The 21,765-nt window shown below is 40.2% G+C and overlaps 1 protein-coding gene across 3 annotated transcripts in view; it reads left to right on the top strand.

Moving 5' to 3' along the window:
- The window catches only part of RALB (RAS like proto-oncogene B), an 80,207-nt gene extending 64,953 nt beyond the window's left edge, over positions 1–15,254 (top strand). For 2 of the 3 annotated variants that reach the window (XM_073305063.1, XM_073305062.1), the window contains exons 4-5: positions 5,751–5,928; positions 9,366–15,254. In XM_073305063.1, the coding sequence (XP_073161164.1) occupies positions 5,751–5,928; positions 9,366–9,485 (298 nt within the window). In that variant the 3' untranslated portion in view covers positions 9,486–15,254. Of the gene's footprint in view, positions 1–5,750; positions 5,929–9,117; positions 9,142–9,365 lie in introns of all 3 variants that reach the window. The other variant, XM_073305064.1, reaches the window with a different exon arrangement.
- Positions 15,255–21,765: the final 6,511 nt, after the last annotated feature.

Below are 21,765 nucleotides of genomic sequence, written 5' to 3' on the forward strand. Positions count from 1 at the left end.
GATGCATCCAGGCTTCGTCTCAGCCAGAGAAAGGGCTGCTTTATTGTGGAGTCTTGGGGATAGGATTACGGGTAAACAACAGGGTTGGAGATAAGAGACAAGACCCAGAGACAACATGTTCTATCAAATGTGATCGGGAAACCCATTAATTTCAATAGGAGTTGAATAAGGCAGATTATGAATTTAGCTAATGGTAGTGTGTGTTTGGGCTGGTAACTGAAAGATTCTGATACCTCCCTGTGCCCGCAAGGGCTGGGGGGGGAAGATACCAGCAAAAGGAGGACACTCAGGCCTAAGAATAGTAAACTATGCTTTATTGAAGGAAGGAAGAACTTACGCTCTAATCTGTGCGGGGAGCCCCTAGGACGTGCGGAGGGGCTGCAGGGGACTCTGGTCGTTCAGGACAGCTGACCAGGCAGGACTCCGCCAGGGGGGAGTCCTCTGCGGCGCTATATTCTCCGCGCTTACATGGGGTCAACAGCTGGCTACATTCTTATATGTACGATTTATGCTTATTATATAAACTGTCTCGTTCACAGGCAAAATATGCTGAGCTATGCTACAATGTCTTTTGGCAGGGTCTGTCGGACAAAATTCATATAAACTGCCTGCATCCTCCGCTTACATCCAGTCACATCAGTCCACCACTTAGCTCCTCACCAATCTTCCGCAACCTTGCCCTACACTCCCTCAATTTGAAAATATGGGAGTTTTCCCCTTTCACCATTGAAAAGAAGGATTACCTACCCATCTCATTGGACAAAACACTAATTTAAATCTTAAGCTGACAATCACTTCTTTAATCTTTTGAGTTTTTGAAAATTGTATAGAAAAGCACTGACATGACAAAATTCATGTAAATGATTATTAGATTTTCTGTGATCAGATTCTTTATCATAGCTGTATTTCAAGTCAGGCTAGAAATCCTGCTGATATTCAGATTTTGATAGTTAATATGTATATTTGCTGTTTTGTCATTTTACCTGCCTGTGCGACTCTGAAAAGCTAACTGTTAGTATCTTGTGATTCTAATAGCTGGTTGTGTTCAAGTGCATAATTTTTCAGTTTTGTATAACGTGCACTTGAAGTGACCTTAATTGGAGCATCTGTTAAATACAATCAGCTATTAATGGGAAATAAACTGCAAGCAGCTACTTGTACTAGCTTCTCTGCCTAATCTTGATAGATGAGATATTGTATTAATTTGATTGCATGAAAAAACACAGTTGTGGGTGTTCATTATATATTGCTTCATCACATAATGAAAAGATATGAAAAATGAACTAAAAAGAACTGTACACTTCATTTCTTAGAAGACTAAAGAAACTACAAGTTGACTCCAGCATATGCTGCTAACACAAGATTTTCTAGTTTTGGCAGGAACTCATAACTTTCACTAGCTTCCTCGATGTTTAGACAATACCTTTGAAAATTATGCTGCTTGCTATTGTCTTAAACTCTTACTTTTATTGATTAAAAAGGTTGTTTTTCTTAAAGTAAATCAACTTGAAGGGGTAATAAAAGATGCCTTCAGTTATCGAACTGTAACCTTCCAAACTTATTTCATTGAGCCTTAAAGTGTTCTAGTCAGTCTTTTAGTAGAAGCAAACATACTTCCTTGTGGAGGAAGGGACATCTTTGTGGTTAGATCACAGGTCCTGGAGCCAGGGAGCAGGGTTTTGCTTTGTGTCAATGTGACCTTCCACAAATCTTTGAACTTTTCCCTCCCTCTGTTTTCCCTTCTGTAAAATGGAGATACTACTCCCCAATTTAGAGGGATATGTACCTATTTATAAAGCCCTCTGAGATCCTCCAGAGGAAGGTGCTATAGAAATGTAAAATGGTATTTTTTTTCTTAAGTTTAATTTATTTTCCATTTGTGGAGTATGGATAAATAAAAATATACATTAGATGTCTGACAGATCTTATTAATACTATCACAGCTTTTCTGTTTAGCACTTGTCTGTACAGAGACCGTGCACGGCAAGCTTGGGTGTAAATCTGCAGCGCTCTAGTCTGCTGCGCACTGAGTTGCTGTGTGGAAGAGCCCTTAGATTTATCAACCAAATGAGTTTATCACCATAAATATTTATCAACCATAAATATATGGTACAAGACTTTTGTTTCAAAGGCCATTTGTACTCCACTATAGAAGCTCTCCTTTACTGGAGTCAGATGAAGAAACAGATATGGTGTTCAGCCACACACCGCAAAATGTAACCTTTTCCAAGTGTTGCTTCCTGTGCATATTCCACATGTGGGGGTACACATGTGCACCATGAAACTTGAGCCTGGGAATTCTTGCAAATAGTGTCCATTGGTCCACTCCTGTGCTCTGGATCTCCTTGTGCTCATTACCGAGCGTATGTAAGGAGGTGCGGACTGACTGCCTCTCCAGTTCCTTCTTGCCATCGCATGTGCTGAGTCGGAATCCTCTGTGTCTGGAGTTATCCCTGTATATTTACAGAGATGAAAACAATAATTGTATATGGTTTTAGTGTTTCATAGTGTTTTTATAGCATCTGCAGAGTTAGCTTAGTTTCTCCACCCCAGGGACCATCTCTGTCCACAATGACTGCCTAGAATCCCAGGATTTAAACACTGCATCTCCTGTCCTCACTCCTTCTCAGTCAACAATGACACCAGTGCTGCCTTTACTGCCTTGGGGAGGTGCATATCCCTGCAAAGTGCAATATTTGTCACTCCTTCTCACCCCAGACCCAAGAGGGATGAGAGCTCTGACTAAGAAAATACATCATGGAGAAAGCCGGAAGACCCTCTTGTATACTGGCCGCAATCCTCTAGCAGCATGTCTGTGAGCACAAGCTCTGGAGCAGAGGCCAGAGGAGACAAAGACCCATTACCTCTGGCTTCTCTTGAGAGTAAGGAACACTCTCATAGACACAAAAACTGATTCCCCTTTAAGTCTGCTTCCAAGAGAAGGTTTCCCCCTCTGATGCCGTCCAAGTTGGGTGAGTCTTCACATACAAGCTCCAAGGACTTAGGTCTACCTAGCCCTCCTGACCACAGAAAGAAAGCAGAGAGCATGTAGGAGCAAAGCTCCAACAGTTCCGGCCCCCATACTAACACCAGTGCTGACTAGGATTTCTAGCAAGGCAAAGGATCAGCATCCACCATTGCCAGCCAAAAGCTCCAGGAAGGACACTCTCTAATGATACTGATCTGGCCCCATAAGGATCTGCAAGGATCTGCCAACAACTAAGTTATTGTGGCACAGAATCTGGCATAACCAATAACCGGGACCCCTCATAATCTGGGACAGACTGAGACATATACTACCCCAAAGGATATCTTCCCCTTCCCAGACCCACAGTCTCCTTTACTTTCAGACCCAGTTCTTCTGACGAATGTTCTAACCCCAGAAGAGGATACTGCTGGAAGGAGGAGGATCTTCTCACCCACCTTCTCTCTCTAATGTTTGGATAATGTAGATAACGACTGTCTTCTATATAAACAAACAGGGTGGGGCAAGGCTCCTCCCACTGTACATGGGGTGGTCAACTTATGGAATTGGTGTATCCGAAATCACTGTAATGTACCTACCTGGTGCTCAGAACTCACAGGTGCTCAAACACTTTTCCAGCAATCCATGGGTGGGATTTACACAATTCAGTGCTGGGCAGCATTTTCCCTCAGTTGGGAACACCATCTTGGGAGCTGTTCGCCTCCCAGAAAAACAAGAAGCTCAATGTATGTTGTACCAGAGCAGTTCAAGGTCTGGACTCCAGGAGCGATGCCCTTCTCCTGTTCTGGACAGGCCACATGAGATACGCCTTCCCTCCAATCCCACTATTACCCTAGATTCTATAGAAGATTTGTCAAAACAAAACTCAAGTCATTCTCATCTGACTCAATTAGCCCAGACAATTCTGGTTTCTGGACCCTCCTACAAATTTCAACCCAGCAGCCTGTCAGCATTCAGTCCTTCCCGGAACTGCTAATTTAGGAGGCTGGCAGGATCACACATCCCAACCTGGACTCCCTTCACCTCATGCCTGGGTATTTGGATGGGTGTCAGACCTAGAGCGTTCATGTTCAGAGGCCATTCAAACTATTCTTAATCACAGCAGGAAAGATTCTATCAGAAAACGTTAACTAGTCCAATGGAGGCATTTCTCTGCCTGGGCGCCTCATTTATCAGGACTAGCAGGTATTCCTGCTACCTTAGACTTACCTCCTGACTCTCAAGACATCAGATCTTTCTAGTAGCTCTCTGTAGGGCCACCTAGCAGCAATCAGTGTGTTCCACCTTCTGGTAGATGGCTATTCTGTTGTTCACCCAGTAACAACCAGTTTTGTAAGTGGTCTGACTAGGACCTTCCCACTAGTAGCAAAGTAAACACCACAGTGAGACCTTAATCTTCGTATTTTCAATATTACGGGGCCACCTTTTGAACCATTCGCCATGTGCTCAATGTCTCATTTGTCCATGAAGGTCATCTTCCTGGTTGCCGTTACGTTGGCCAGGAAGGTGGGTGAAGGAAAAGCCTTTGTGGCAGACTCGCCATATGCTACATTTCATAAAGAGAAGGTATCCCTTCACTCGACCCAAAGTTCATCGCAGAGGTATCTTCCACGTTCTACATAAGCCAATCAATTCACTTACTGTGCACTTATTCACTCCAGGTTCTTTCCGGAGTCTCCTGCCCACAGCAAGAAGAGGAAACTACACTCTGTTGACGTCTGAAGGTAGAATGGCAATGCTCATCTAAGAATGAAACCATTTAGAAAATCACCCAGACTGTTTGTCGCTATAGTGGAGCAAGCAAGGGGACAAGCAATGTGTGCTCAGCCTCTCTAAGTGGATGCTTGGCTATATACTCCTTTGCTATCCGTTAGTGTATTTCCCTCCCCCGGATGGGGTGAGGGCCTATTCTGCTAGAGCACTGGCAACCTCAGTAGCATCTCTTCAGGAAGTGCCTATGCTGGACACTTTGTAAGATGGCAACCTGGAGCACTATCTGTATTTTCATGAAGCGCTATGCTTCAGTCCAAGTCTCTTCTGTCAACACAGCCTTTGGAATTGCAGTGTTTGATCTATACCACCTGCATCCTCAAATCCCCCCCCCCACCACCCCCATTTGATCACTGCTTGACATTCACCCATATGTGGAATGCACACAGGGACTAGAACTCAAAGTAGTAATGGAAGTTACTTATCTGTAACAAGATTCTTTGAGATGTGTTGTCCCTATCTGAATTCTGCTACCTGACCACCTTCCCCTCTGGTTTGCCTCATGACTGGATTTGTGGTAGAGAAGGAAGTAGAGATGCGGTCAATCTGCATCTCCCCTTACACCCTTGGTACTGAGCAGAAGACAATCCAGGGCACAGGCACGGACAAACAGACAATACTTGCAAGAATTTCCAGTCTCAGTCATGGAGTGCACATGCATATCCCGCATATGGAATACACATTGGGATCACATATCTGAAAGAAATTCCAGTTACAAGTAACCTACCTCCATTTCCTGTAACTTACAATTTGGGTTCCTATCTTCATTGGGCAGTACCGGCTCTGAGCTTGCAATGTTACCACTCTAAATTTGGAATCGTTTACCCATTAGTGATGGCATGAGGCCATCCTGAAATGGCTTTTTCGAAGTACAATATGATACTCCTTGGCACAGTGTGAAGGCTGCTTGCTTATTCCTGGTGTCAAGTGCTTTATTTTTGATGCTCTCAGGAAGCTAACTCAGCTGTTCTGTTTTTAATATCTGATGAATTAGGGAACAGATCCTGCGTGTGAAGGCTGAAGAGGACAAAATCCCGTTGCTTGTGGTGGGAAATAAATCTGACCTGGAAGAGCGGAGGCAGGTGCCTGTGGAGGAGGCCAGAAGTAAAGCAGAGGAGTGGGGTGTGCAGTATGTAGAAACTTCTGCCAAAACTAGAGCAAATGTAGATAAGGTAAGGCAACTAGCTTACATTTTTACAGTAGTAGAATCGCAGTCTTTCAGTACTGAGAATGACTGACTAATTCTTACTACTTTCTGGGACAGGCACAGTTCATGGTTGGGTTTTTGTTCCTCTTACCATAGTCTACACTTGTAATGTTTGAATGTTTCAGTTAATGAATACCTTGCAAATTAAAGCAAACATTTGGTTTTGGTTGCTGTCTATGTAACATGTCAAGAAAATCCCATTAACTTACTTTATATAGATACAAGTGTGGTGAGCCCTTATACAATGGCAAATTTTCAGATGATGGTTTGAAGTATAGTAGATTTATTAGCTCTGAGAATTCACTGAAGTGCAGGGTTTCATTTAAATTATAGCTTGAAATGCTTAGTAATGATGTATACTAACTGTAGTTCAGCCCATCATAAAACAATTAAAATGAGGATAATTTCAGCACTTCTGAAGTTTGGTTCTTCCCTCTTTTGTCTCCTCAACTCACATGTGGTGCAGCTGATATTTTGTTAAATATCTGCCAGAACACTTTCAAACTCTCAGTTCTTTACTTTCTGATCACTGAGACTATCTGCAGTTTCTGAAAAATATACATTTTTTTACTGCATACCTATCTTGTAACGTGATTCCCCATGCCCTCCATACCTGCCTTTCCTAAGACTCTGTATTCTCCAGCTTGATGTCACTTGTCGCGTTTTTGGATTGAAATTGCTTTTCAGTTTCTGAACAGATGGATTCTCATAACCCTTCTAGCAAGTGGACGTACATATGTGCTTCCTGAAGTGTCTTAGATATCAGGGTTCTCTTCCTTTTTCTGTGGAGAATATGAAAATACACCCTCTTACACATCCACAGAAGATGACTTGGGGTGAACGTTTTGAAGCTTCACTATATCTGAAGGCTAGTTTTGACTTTATGCTCAGTAAAGTGTTTCCTGTTCAGTCTGTTAGAAAGTCCAGATAAATCATGAGGCATATTCACTGTGGCAATGTCTGTACTGCAGCTTTTTAGACTAAATTAACATTCCCATCCAAATACATATACACTCACTAGGAAATGTTGTCAGGTTTCTTGATGAGCAAGCTAAAATAATCCATATCTTCCTACTTTGGTTTGACAGTGGTCTAGTTATCAAGGCAGCAGCACAGTTAGAGCATGGGAAAGCAAGCCAAGAGATCTGGATTCTAAGACCAGCTCTGACTTGCAGCATGACCTGTGTGTCTCAGTTTTCTAATCTGTAAAATGAGAGAGTTAATATCGCAGATTTTAAGTGGTTTGGGTCAGAGACTCATCTGTTTGGAAAGTGCCTAGCACACTGCACTTGCCTTGTAAATTCACCCTGGATCTTGATTTTTAAGTCTTAACTTTCGGCATTTGTATAGCCTGAAAATAGGCATGTATTGGCCATATTACTTGTTACTACACTCTATTGTTACTATACTCTCTCTACATGGAAACTGTCTGTGCAGACAACCCAAATCCATTCAAATTAGGGGCACTCCTGCAGCGGCAATGGCTTAAATTTAAACAGTTTTATATTTGCCACATAAAGAACATCTTTGAAATGTGTCAGCGGCAACACATGTGCAAGTTAGGAATCAGTAGGTCTTATTTTACATCTCCTTGTCTGAAGCAGTGTGAAGCATTTTCTTCTTTTTTTAAGGGATGACCTTATACTTGTGCTTTCCAAATGCAGTATCTGAAGGCCTTGTTTTTGCTGTGTCTCAATTACTTTGTTCCTTGTCTATTAAATCCAATAATATATCTGCTTCTTGGGGAACTACAAGAGCTAGCTGTCACACAAATCTTAACTCTGAAGGATTAAAAGGATTATTCCAATAGACTTCTATAATCCTGAGAATTCCATTTTCCTAGCTATAAACTATAGACTAGTCATAGACCAGGTTTTAACAGTTCAGCTGGTATTTTTATTGTCCATCTAAACATTGAAATTGAGTAAAATTACACTTTATTAAAAATCATATTCTTGTGTCTAGAATTTTTAGTACACAGTGTAGGGGGAAAAAACAAGTTTGACCCTGGCAGTCTTTTAAAATGTTGTTGTTTTTTCCCTTCTGTGTTCTGATTTTTAGTTGAGGAAAGAGGTTTCTTTCCAGATACCATATGGGCTTAGGGCAGTGGTTCACAAACTTTAACAACCTGTGAACACCTTTCACTAAAATGTCAAGTCTTGTGAACCCCCTCCTAAAAATGAATATTTCCAGGGATTTTCTCCTTTACCTGAGTATAAATTATAAAAGCAGTGGTCTGGGGAATATAAAATTTGTTTTTATGACATACTTATTACACACTATTATTAATTATTATTTATCATTACAGTATTTTTATTACATTATGAAAACGGCAACACTTTTCCAAGATCTCACTTTCGTAGCTTGTATCACTTTGAATAAGCCTGTTATAAGACAAGGCTTCTATGTTTCATCAAGGAGTATCAGATGTGGAACATCATGAAGGCATTTAAGAAGCTAACTCAAAGAGTTCCTCCTACACAAGCATTCAGGTCTTGAGCAGTCCAGGCAAACAACGCGCGTTACAACAGAACTTAAACTTGTTCTTCATAATAACTTTAAAAACAATACTAGCTGCCTATTTAATTGTAAAAACAGCAAAAAATATCCACCTCCCTTTCCATTTCTTATAAGGAGTTTTGAAGTTTAAATCTCCTCAGTGTGATAGATATGCTTGCTTTGATCTGCTTAGCTCTTGGAAGTCCAGGGGCTCCGGGCTTCTGGTCCCTTGCTGCCCAGTGTCCCTAGGGACAGCTCTGTCCACCATTAGGGAATTTTTTCCCGAGAACCCCCTGTAACATTTCATAAACCCCAGTTTGGGAACCACTGGTTTAGGGGTTGGGAGAAGTGGATTCTACTTGACCATGTGACCTTTGCTTGTTCTCTTAAATTCTCTGCACCTAAGTTCTTCCCTCCATAAAATAAGGTTAATATTTCCTGGTGATGTTGTATTAATTCATTAATGTGTTGAAGGAGCTATACCAAGGCTTTTATTGTCTCCTGGTTTCATTTTTCATGAGTTAATTGTAAACATTCTCCTATGATTAGTATAAATCTCATAGATCCCTATAAAAACTGTGCATGCCACTGCATATTGCTTTGCTACAATTAATAGTGAAACTCATTAAAAAAGGCTTTTATCATTTTGAAACAGGCTGCCGAATGACTTAGTAGCTAGGTAAGTCCTTCTCCCTTCCCCTGATTCATGTACTGCATAAACACAGGTGGTGAATTTGTAGCATTGGGATCTATGTTTAGACTACTCATTTTTTATTTTATTAGGTGCTTTGTTCTTGTGTTACATTTTTGTTTGCCAAATACTCTAGTTTATGCATCAATATACCAATTTATTTTCTGCTGGCTGAACTGTTGTTTTAATCTCCCATATGTTTAACTTTCCAGGTATTCTTTGATCTAATGAGGGAAATCAGAGCAAAGAAAATGTCAGAAAACAAAGACAAGAATGGGAAGAAAAGTGGCAAGAGCAAGAAAAGTTTTAAAGAAAGATGTTGTTTACTGTGATCCTTAGGACCTATAAATATCTACAGATGGAACGAATAAGATTTACTATTAAGGATATAGGGCTGGATTCATGAAAGGAAGTTTGTATTGACTCCCAATGCTATTTTTATTCACTTACCGCCTTTTTAAAATGAAAAAAATTAATTTGTGAACCATTAGTCAACAGAAATTTGAGCCCATGTACACTGAAATGGGCTCACCTTGCCAGCAACTTTCAAAGCTAGAATTTTACCAGCAAATATGGTTCTTTGGGCATTTTATTTCTGTCTGATTGCAGGAAATAATTCCATGTCATGTCAAGTAGCTTCTTGATGTCTTTTCAGATCTGATCTCCCCCTCCGCCAACCTGTATTAGCCTCACCAAACATCTCTGGCTGTCTTTTTAAGTTCAGCCACATTTTTCAGTGTCTGTGCACTTGCTGACTTTGTCATTTTTGTATTAATAATAATTATAGACAAACCAATACCTGGCAAGACTTTGAGGTTCTCACAGTCTTTAAGTGGCTGTTGATATTTTCTCAGACTATCAGAAGTCTACTTGAATACCAACATTTGAAGATTTGGGAGTTGTCATTCAAAAGCAAATTAGCTATATCTGTTTGATTATGAGTCAATGCAGCATTCATGAATCGAGCCTACTGACTGAAATCAGACTTTGTTTGGTAATGCAACATTTAGTATTTAAATACTGGTTAGTTGTCTTCCCAATTGGCTCATTTCCTCTCATGTTTTTTTTTTTTTTTAAACAGAACAAAACAAAAAGCAATTATTTGTTGGGTGGGTAAGTGACCTAAAACAATAGTGTTTATTTTTTTTAGAAAGGAAACAAATTGGCACTGATTTAAAAAAACAAACCCCAAAATTTGTAGCATTCTGTATTGAGGCTAGACTCATACAGTCGCTTCTATTTCATCTGCTCTTTACTCCCCTTTTCCTCAAAATCATTATCTTAACTGTTTAAAAGTGCAGATTGTCTATTTTGTTACATTGTAATACATGTATTCATGTCATGGAGATGTGAAAACTACTGCATCTCTGCTTTCTGTTTTGTTTAAGAGAAACTTTTTTTTTCTTTTTGGGAAAGGACATAGGCCACCGATCACAAAACTATGCAAGTGGAACCAGTGTGAGGCTTTTGTGCTACCTCGCAATTTGACACAGTTACTTGGCTAGTAAGTAAGTTGCTAAATGTCAGAAACAAAGCTGAAATGAAGTTAGGCAACGGTCCTATATTATGTTACTTGCCGTTAATTTTTACTGTACTGTTCTTCTGCACATTTATCTAAAATATGAAGACATTTTTGCTGAGTTTCGCTGTCAAAGCTGCAGTTGTTGAAGTTAGTCCTAAATGATCAGCTACATTAGAATAGAAATAGGGGAAATATATGCGAAACATATTTAGCAGTTCTTGTCTCTGTGTCAGACGTATTTCACTTAAATACCTTTTGCAACTTAATGGTGTCAATCAAGTTCTGTTGCCAAAAATATGTATTTCCATCTTGTTGCTGTAGCAGAGATTGTCAACCTTTATAATTACCCTGCTTCTGGAATACATTTTGTACAGTTTCCCAATGAATCATAGAAAAACTCCTGTTTGAATTTTAAAAAAGTAGACAAATATATTATCTGAAAACTAATCATTTTTCAACTTGTCATCTGATTTGTGACTTCATATACAGCTACAATGAGAAAGGAATAAGATGTGGAAAGGAGCAGTGTAGTGAAGGGTATCTAAGCACTAAACAAACTAGTATCGTTAGCTCAATCTTTAAATGAGTAGGAGAAGTGCAGAGGCAGGAAGGGCTTAATTCAAAATTTAATAAAGTATCTAGGCTTGGCAGAATTTGATTCTTTTTTTATAATTTTGACATCGATTATTTTTAAGCATTTTTTATTATCTATTTTAAATGTTCACAGTTGCTGGAATTTATGGGGAGTGGGTCAGGCACTAATTATTTAGTGACACTGAGATTCAAAAAAGTTAGTTTTTTAACCAGACACAAATTGTCAACATCACATGTTAAAATTTACAAAATAAATATCCTTATGTCACATTCTGATAAGTTCTCAAGCAGCATTTTTCTTTGTCTGCCTCTCTGTAAATTTTGATGATCATCAATGGAAATATTTTTTCATTTGTTTGTGCTTGTGTCGTGACATCAACACTTACCAATAAAAATCTAATTCTTCCAAGCCTGAACATAGCTAACATCTAGGATTACTGAAACCTATTCTTATTATCAGATGTGCTAGATTGCTGCTCTTGTGCATTCCACTTGGAGATTTGAAAAGGAAAATAAATATGCAGTGGAAAATAAATATGCACCCTTATGAGACTGAGGTCTTGTATGGACTTCTGCGTTTCCTTTCCCATTAATTCATTGTCGTCCACATCTTGATTTTACTATTTGTCAAGCGACATATCGGCATGGGAGAATCGTATTAAATCAAGGGTGCTGTAATCTGTTTTATTGTCAGGTTAAATTCCTGTATAGTTCTAGGCAGGCCATTTTTTCTACCCATAAAAGTTTGAAAATGTTAGCCTTTAGAACTGGACAGTAAGGGTCAGAATGGCACTACAAAGCTAGCTTGATTATAGAGCATAGAAACATGAAAATGTAGGAGCCATTTGGCTCTTAAAATATCTGTAAACAAGGTTATTATTTTTTTATCTAAACCCTGTGCAAGAGCACTGGGTGTAGTTAGATGTTATATAACTTAAAGGGATGCAATTGGGTGAGATGTTATAACACGTTTCTTTACAGTGTCACTCATAGTGTGTTAAATGCTTAAACTTTTCATTTTTAATAGTCTGACTTTTTCATTGACTGTCCACTCGTTGCATTTCTTGATCTGAAAAATGAATCTAGTCTAGTCAGTTTTACTTCTGTTTATAGTCTCTCTATACAAGTCCCTTTCAAATTCTCCTAGGTAAGCACAATGCTTCAGTGTTTGTACTGAAAATATAGCATGTAAATCTTCATTCTTGGAAGAAACTGTTCTCACTGGAGTTTTAGAAAGATTGATGGGAACACAGGTATTGGTAAGTTGTTTAAGTAACGTATGTATTTTTGGTCCAAATCTCTCTTCCTAACCTCACTTTAAAATCTTACATTCTTACAAGTCTAAGTGCAGCTATCGTGCTGACCTCTGGTATTCTTTAATAGCATTGAGAGGAGAAACAAGCACATAAAATATGCCTAAATCAAGGTTTACTGGAGTGTAAGATTTAATTAGAAAGTGATTCAAGTTGCTCACAAATCAGAGTGCACTCGGCAAGGGTCTCAAACAGGCAGCTCACTTAGAGCTGATGTAGAAGCGAGTATGTATGTTGAGCTAATACCCAAAGATCCCATTAATCTTTTTAGAAATTTTGCAGTATTTGATAAGAGAGACTTTTAAAAACAAAATGGATGAGTTGTTCTTGCACGAGGCATACCAGTGTGTTGTAATCCCCCATCAGACTTACTGGAGAGAGAGTAGCACTTATTCTTAACGTAGAATGAGGACGGTGACTCTCAACAGTAGTAAGAAATTATTTTGTCCTTTTGAGTTAAACTTGCTTCTGAGGAGGATGCTTAGCAGGTTTATGTTCTTTACTCATTAACACTTTTTTTCTAAACATCACAGCATTTGCATCAGTGGAGCAGAAGGCTTAAGAGCACATTCTGTTAGAGCTTTCAGTGTGTTCTCTCTTTTCCAAAACCAAAAAGTCACTTAAGAACTTGATACGGCAGCTTTTCAGTTTTAGCTTTCAGTTATGACAAATGCAGAAAAGAAAACTTTCGTGGAAGTCTCTTAGTTCAGTGGCTGTGAACAAGGTAGCTACCTTGATTCAAACAAAATTACATAAGTGAGCAACATTTCTCTTTGGAAATACTTGTGTGAAGAACTACTAGTCTGATTTTAATATACCAGGCAATAAAGTGTACCCCTGGCCTGGAAGTTGCATGGAGGTGATGCATTCAACCCCTTGTCTTGGGACGTGCCTTACACTTCAGCTGTTCTCTGCCTTCCCAAGCAGAGGGAGTACCAGAGTGGCCACAAGTGATTTCCAGTTCTGCTTGGCTGGAGGTACATTAGCTCTACAGAGGATTGTTAAGACTTCAGTAGTAATTAAGGGGTGAAGGAAAGAAATATGGCTTCTTGTCATGGGGCTTTAAGAAGGGGCTGAAGGCAACTTTAATTTCTGAACTGTTCCAAGTTTAGATGAGCAATCATAATTCAAGTGTGGAAAGTGAAGAGAACTTGGTAGGCTAGCAAACAATTATATCCTCCTACCCGTGTGAATTAAAGCAATTGAAGGTTATACACCTGCAGGTTTTGAAGGTCAGGTTAAAGCAGGGTTGGGATCACAGGAAAAAACTCTCCCATCAGATTAGAATGGCAGAGCTTTCCAATGATTATCTGCACTCCTTAAAATATGGATGCATAGAACAAGTATTTGTGAAATCGATGGGAGCCTGATAGTCATGTAGGAGAAGAATGCCAGAAGAACTTGAATATATTACTATTGCAAAATGTGATTTTAAATATTAAAATTGGGGGGTACCTGGATGGCATGGGAATGGGGATACACAATCTTTCCTTTGCTGATGGTCCCAATATAGTCCACGTCAGTAGAGAGTGTGGTTACACTCTGAAGGCTGTCTACAACGTCAGAGGTTTCATTTCTAGTCTGTGTAGACAGTTATCCACAGGGCAACCTACCAGCACCCTTGGATCCTGTCTCTGAAAGGTGCCAAGGATTAAATGTGTATGGAAACTGACCTGACCTCTCATCCTTCGAGGGGATCTCTCCAGGTCAGGTTGATACATTGATAAAACAAAGTGGAGAGAAGCTTTCACTGTTGCTATCCATTACATACTTGTTCTGTGGATGGATATATATTGGATATGTTAATCTAACATCTGAGAGCACCCTGGACAAATTCACATGAGGTTTGTTTGAGTCCATGGGAAGAAGCACACCTACATATTTACTGGGCATTATATGTTGATATGACTTCAATGGCAGCCAATAAAAGTTCCCTTCTACCCTGTAAAGTTGTTTGCTATGCATTTTAGAATAGAATCAAATTAAAATAACCTTGGGTATTAAAATTGCAAAGCATGAATCTTCTTTCACATGTAATAGAGGGTAATTCCTTGTAATACCAAACTACACAACACACCATCATGTTAAATCCATTTTAAAAAGAAAGTTAAACAAAATTATGAGTTAGTGGTTTTGAGAAGAGCCAACAGAATTATTTTACAATGCCTAACTTCCTCCTACCCCCCATGAATGGCTATCCAACACATTAAAGTGGTGAGAAAACTGGTTTTATAATAGCAATTGACATATGGGACTTGATTCTGTTACATAGTTTGTCTGGGCTTTTAAATCAAGGTTCAGGCCTATGGTTCATTCTAATAGCACTTCCACTGTAATCTTCAGACTGCACAGGAATAGCAGGAGTTAATTTTGGGATGAAAAAGGAAAGTGAATGTCCCTTTCAGTGGAGCCCCAAGAACTATGTTTACCATAATGAAGTGATACTAATGACAGGAAGGATTAAAAAGAAATTGCCTTTTTAAAGTATGTATGTTGTGCTACACAGTGTAAGTTCTACTTTTCTTCTGTAGATCAAGAAAAGCTTTGCTCTCAAATGTTGCGCAAACATTTCTTCTTCATAAAAATGTATTTTAGCCATTTTGTATTCATTATCCTGCTAATCCAACTGATTTGTATTACTGTTAATAAAAAAGAGAGAAATAGGTACAATACTCTGTATTTTGTGCTTGTTTTGATGGTTATTTGTATTAGTATACTGCCTTCACTCATCCTTATTGGACCATAAGGTCACAGAACTATGTAACTGTGTTTACAGTTATCTTGGCAAACACTTATCCCACAATTATCAATCTGGTTAGCTTGCCCTAGGCTAGAGTCTTTCAAGACCATTTTTTCCCATAGTAACCTGGCTAAAAGCAACTGTTGATTAAGTAAACTAGTGGCACAATAGGAACTTGTGGAGACATTCCTCTCTGGTCTTCCAAGAATCCTCTTGAGTCTATCCTAAAGTACAGGGCCTCAAAAACTGTGGGTGCCATTTGTTGACCGAAGGGCTGTAGTGTGGGTCTTTGGCCAAAGTACTGCAAAGACCAGCTGAACAGTTTAAAAAGCTATTGATGAAGACAACATAGGGCATGGGTTGGAGAGTCAGGAGGGGATGAGGTTTCATTCCAAACTCTGCCCCTTGCAGAGAAATTTAAGTTAATCTCCTGTTTGGGCTTTTGTTAATGCTGGGGATGAGGACTTCCTAGATACTAGAGCAGGCACTGGAGGGGGTCCTGATGGTGGGACTGGATAGCAGATTCCCTGGGGAGCAGCAGGGCAGCACACTAACCACAGAGGCTACCACAGTTGTGACACTGCAGTAGTGGCCATAAAGCAGCTCTGCTTTCCTCATGGGTTGGATTCCAGTCCCTGTGGATTTCACTAGCACACAGCCTGTTTATCTGAGCTTTGCTCAGAGTCTTGTCTGGTCTGCAAAGTGGCTTTTTCCTAGTGGATTAAACAAATGTCATCCTTAATTGAAGAAAAACGTCTGTTGACCTAGCAGTATAGATGTGACAATCGGAATATGAGAGGCCTTCAGGAGGGAGTGAGAGGGGAACCTGGTATTAGCATTGCAATGGTGTCCAGAGCCTCAGCCAGGACCAAGGCCCTGTTGCCCTAGGTACTGTCCAGACACGTGGTGTAATTCTAGAGTTTACAAGCCAAGACGAGATGTGACTGTGTCCAATTTTGGATTCACGTTAGGAAAGATGTGGACAGGGTTGAACAGTCCGGAGGACAACAGCAAAAATGATAAAAAAGGTTTAGAAAACCTGACAGATGATGGAAGGTTAAAAGAAACGGGACACGTTCAGTCTTGATAAAAGAAGACTGAGGACCTGACAAGTCTTCAGATATGCTAAGGGCTGTTATAAAGAGGATGGTGATCAGTTGTTCTCTGTGTCCACTGAAGGTAGGACAAAAAGTAATATGCTGAGTCTGCAGCAAGGGAGACTCTTGGGTTAGATGTTAAGACAAACTTTGTAACTGTAAGGACAGTTAAGCTCTGGAATAGGATTCCAAGGGAGGTTGTGGAATCCCTGTCATTGAAAGTTTTTAAGAATAGGTTGGACAGACACTTGTCAGGGATGCTCTAGGTTTTCTTGGTCCTGCCACTGCACAGGGGGCTGAACTTGATGACTTCTCAAGGTCCCTTCCAGCCTTACATTTCTGACTGAGTGTCAAACAATTGGAGGAAACGAGGGAGGATGGACAGTGGGAACAGAAACACCCAGCTACATAGACCAGCTGTGTATACAGTATGTGGGTTTGAGTAATTTAAAGTTCTAATCTGTACACAAAGTAGATAGCAGAAATCTCTACTATACATCTACCTCCCTTCACATTTAGGAATGTCTTCTGTAAGCTAGGCACAACAGAGCAAAACCTTATGAACACTTCATATGCCCTGTTGTATCTTCCACTTATCCTGGCCCCAGCCTTCCTATTTGTACTGTATTCTGTCCCAACTTTAACATTGTATTCTGTTGTGTGATTATTTTTCCTGCATGCAAAGTGCTGTTTATTTCTGTGGTACTGTAGGAAACACTCTAGTCTACACTCTAGTCTACAGTTCCTGAAAAAAGCTGGCTCCACCTTGTGGCCTCAAAGGAGAGCTTGGATGTGTAAATGCCATGGAGAGAGACTATTTGAAATTGCTCTTGTGAGCATAACAGGTGTGTATATAATCTGTTACCTGAATCATCCATAAAGAGCCATACAAATGGGATTCTTTTTATTCTGGTTGTTCTGCGCTATGGTGACTCTTATGCAGTAAAAGTCCTTGTTCCAATTTAAAAGTTTCCTTTTTCATACAAACACTAAACTGAATTCCTGCTGAAGTATTTCAGTGTGCAACAGACTCTCCAGATTCTTATGAGGATAGTGGCTTTAGTAAGATTTCTATGGCATTAAGCTAGTTTGTATGGCAAAGTGGAAACTGGTGCTGTTTACTGAGCAACGATGGATTTGCATGTCTGTGAAGAGGGAAGTATGTTCAATAGGACTCTGCAATATTTCACAAACATTTGTTTCTAGGGGTAATTCAAGGTGCTGATTTTAATTCACCATATAAAAACCTAAGTGGTGGGGATGATGGTATCTTCCATTTAAGAACTATCAGGTACCATTCTTGTAGCAAAGAGAAGCAAGGAAATGGCAGCTAATGGCCCTGAGATTTTTAACTCTAGAGGACTGGAGGCAGAATGTTGGGGTGAAATTGAGGCCATCTGCTCTGGGATTTGCTTTTGTTCTGATAAAGCCAATTTGACTTCAGGAATCCACTATATAGCTCCTTCATTGAATGGACTGTTCTTTGGGGATTGAGAGTTCTATTTTTGTGTAGGCAATTTTCATTCATGGGTTGCTTTTAATAGCTCATAAAAGCACTCACTACTGAAGGCTGTTTATTTAACAAATCAGTGTAAATACTGGTGTTTATTGGCCTATAAATTCTGGATGCACAGAAACTTGCATGTATTTGTGTGTGCCCTCAACACAGTGGAAGATGATGTGATAGAATAGATCTCTCTTTGGATAGGACCCAGATTTATTTACCCACACAGAAAAAGACCCTGATGATCTTTGCCTTGTCAGTGAGTTATGTTACCAATAAAGGTGGTGATAGTTCAGTTTCTGGAATGTGGTTCAGAGCTTTTTGGTATCCAAACCAAAAGTTAGACTTTTACTTATTTTTATTTTTTACACAGATTAAAGGGGAAGTTTCCCTCACTTCAATGCATGGAAGGTCCTCAAGCAGTGAGGATCTATTCATTAATCAATACCACATGCCACCTTGTAGAGTGCTGAGGCCAAAGAGGTGGAGGTTGGGTGTAAAATATTAAATCTCAATTTGACTTCTCATTCTGTTAAGAACAGCTGTCCTCTAGAGGATTGATCCAAACTATTGTGTACCTGAAATATTTGGGACAAGCTTTCTCTGTCCAGGGGAATTGTGTAAGCCAGTGCTCAGCTCCATCCACAGAGGATGTTAGTGTTCAGCTGAAGCAACTCATTCTTTCAACTCTGGACGTCTCTGGTTCAATCCCTGGTGTCAGCAGTCGCAAAAGCACTTTGAGAATTTGGTGGTTTGTCCCAAAAGAGCAGCTGAGGATGAAGGTTCCTGCTTTCCTTACTCCACATGAGTTGCATGCCACTGGAATCAGTGGTACTACACTAGTGAGTAAGGAATGCACGTTTGGTCCTGGAATTAGAAATGGAAGGACAGACTTGTACTGTAAACAGTTTCCACACTTGAAAGGGACTTCTGGCTGATCCTTGTGGAGGGATAGTATTTGCATCTTAAGGAACAAGAAGGACAGGTTACATTTGTATTAAAAATATGAGTTGTTTGACTGTTGAAAGCATTTTGTGGAGTAGCAGTGAATTGCTTTAAAGCCCTCGCAGGTGATGTGTGAAGGAGAACTACATGGGTTCAGAGCCCTCTAAATCCATTGCATCCCAGATTTCATTTAAGCCATGGTGTAATATGTTGCCTTAGTTCTGCGACTCTAGCTACACTCTCACATTCTGCTTAGTTTCAAATAGCTTTGTTAGGACTTAGCCCCTCTTGTCTTTGTGACTTTGGCATTTCTGTCAGATTTGTGACTTGGACAGCCAATCCCTAATCAGACTGTCGGATAGTAGGGACAAAATCACATGGAAAGACCAAGAGAATACCATTCACTTGTCAAGATGTAGCTGGCACCCTCAACTCCAGCCATCTGGGCTGCATGAGAGTGAAAGCTGAATACTTGATCAGACTGCTGGAAGGAAGTTACCGAGCCATGTCTTATTAGTGACTTGGGGAAGTCTGAACTGTCTCACCCCTCAGTGAGAGCTGCATCTTTACCCGAGGCTCCATTCTACAGAGGAGGATGTCTTCAGTGAGCAGGTGGTGAGGTAGGCTGCCTATTGAAGTTGTGGTGTGACTTCTTCAGACAGGAACAGTCAAAGCATGAGAGGACTCATGGGTGGGACTACTGGCAAGAGATACAGGTCACATTTGCATTGTTGCTGACTTCAAAAGCATGAGTTAAGTTCCTAAGAATGACTTTGGAGTTCTTTTGCTTTTCCTTCTGATTTCTAAGCTTTTTGGGTACATCTGCTTCATGTTTCTAAACTTTTCTGTGCAACCATGAGGGCTAGAAACTTTTTAAAGTGAAAGTGGAGATTCTCATGCAGTCTCTTTATTCCAGCATCAAATTTATTTATAAATAAAACCACCAAATATCCTGGGAGTTGGTAAGGTGGTGGGGGGAAGGGAGAATCTAGGGTACCCAGAATGCTCTGGCCCTATTTTCTCTGGATAGATGTCCTTGCCCTTGGAGTCCTGAGGATTAAAAACACTGAAGTGAAGTCCTGCATTGGCAGTCCCAATGGCTGCCTTAGCAGTTTGCCAGGAGCCTGAGGCATGCACTTTATTTCTTGATAAATTTGCACATTTTTAATCAAATGCACCACACTGATGTTTGCACACATGGCTCCCATGAGCCACAAAGAGAAGTAGCTTAGGGCTTGAGTGCACCAGCTTCTGCACCCTGCAGTTCATCAGCGCTCCTCTCCCCCAGTGGTTACAATGAGAGGGTAGCAGGGGCTTGTGTTTAGCTCTTCAGCTGCACCTTGTGTTGGCCTCTGATTAAATCAAAGTCTTTGCTTTTCCTTATGAAGTGAAAACCTGTAACAAGTCAATGATATAGAGTCTAATTCTGGCTGTTGCCTGGGAGGTGAATGTGGGGTTAGCTGCTGTTGACTTTTCTCTACCTTTAGTTAACTGGATATTCTAAAGTTAACATATGTTAACTTTCAAGTGATCACTGGAAGCAAGCTTAATGTCCAGAGCTGAATTCTGCTGCTGTGATGAACTTTCAAGAGACTTTACACCTGGTTTAATAACAGGGTTTTTTTATGTTCTTAATCTTGTTACCTGTAACCTACCTTCGTATTGCCAACCCACCTCTGAACAGGCATGGAAAAGGCTGTGGCTTTGGGATCAAGTTCACACTTGTAGCAGAGACGTGTCTTGCCTTGTTGTTCCTTGTCTCCTCTGGATTATGCAGAACAAGAACTGAGTAAAGATTACATTTCACGTTTTTTTATATGAGCTTTCCAAGTCGGGTTGTTTACACTGTACTGGGTGGGGTGAATGTTGATGCAACACCAAATTAGAACTTTGTCATGGTGACTTTTTTGGGACAGAGAGAGGAAGTAACTGTTATCATGCCAAAATACAGTAAAGCCAAGTGTATTAAATTAGGTTTGAAGTGTTCCAACTGCCAGTAAATAAGCAGTACTGGGGGGAATGCTTTCTTTGAACACGTAGCATGACTTTGTAACAAGAATCTCTGTGGAATCAGTCCACCTGCCTTGATATAAAAATCAGAGTGGGCTTGGAGCCCTCTCCTCACCCTTGTAAAACTAATGGGGGAAGACTCTCTCCCTGTCTAGGTCCACTTCCAACCACACACCTTCCTATAGCCCCTCCCTTTTGCACAAAATGCTAATCAAAGTAAAAGTAGAACTAATGAGAGGCATGCTGGACACTCACTCACTCCCTTATTTCATCTCTAGACACTCTTGTTTTCTGTTTAGATCACAAGCTCCCTTTGGCAGAGATCTTGATGTTTATACTTGCCTGTAAAGGGCCTTGTGCACAATTGATAATATCTATTTTTGGGGGGAGGAGAAGATTTTGGGTGCCCAGTTTGAGACCCCTTGCACTTCTTGAAATTAAAGTCCTTTCTAATGGTCTCAAATTAAGCACCAAAAATCAGTAGTCACTTTTGAAAATCTTGACCATAACTTACCTAAGCAAGGCAATCCCAAAGTAGGGGTTGCCCTGGTGCCATTAATATCCCCAGCTACAGACTGTCTAGGGCAGAATATGTTGAGCCATGATCCCGTTTACTTATAGTTTCTGGACGTTAATTCTCTTCTCACTATGAGCTTTTATCTGCACTGCTGGATTACGGTCCAGCAATGGCCTTTTCTTGATGCAAAGGGGTATGTGAAGGGCAGAATTCCAGCCTGACCAGTGCCGGCAATTAATTTATGCTCTGAAGTATGCAACTGGATTACCCCTTATCATTCTATGTTAAATAGTTACAGTCATTGTTAGCAGTTGAAATTATCCTACCTTTTCCCTCCTCTCTTTAACATTTTTCTCTTTCCATTGTGGGA

This window comes from Lepidochelys kempii, chromosome 11 (genome assembly GCF_965140265.1).
Source record: "Lepidochelys kempii isolate rLepKem1 chromosome 11, rLepKem1.hap2, whole genome shotgun sequence".
In the NCBI taxonomy this organism is placed as follows: Eukaryota; Metazoa; Chordata; order Testudines; family Cheloniidae; genus Lepidochelys; species Lepidochelys kempii.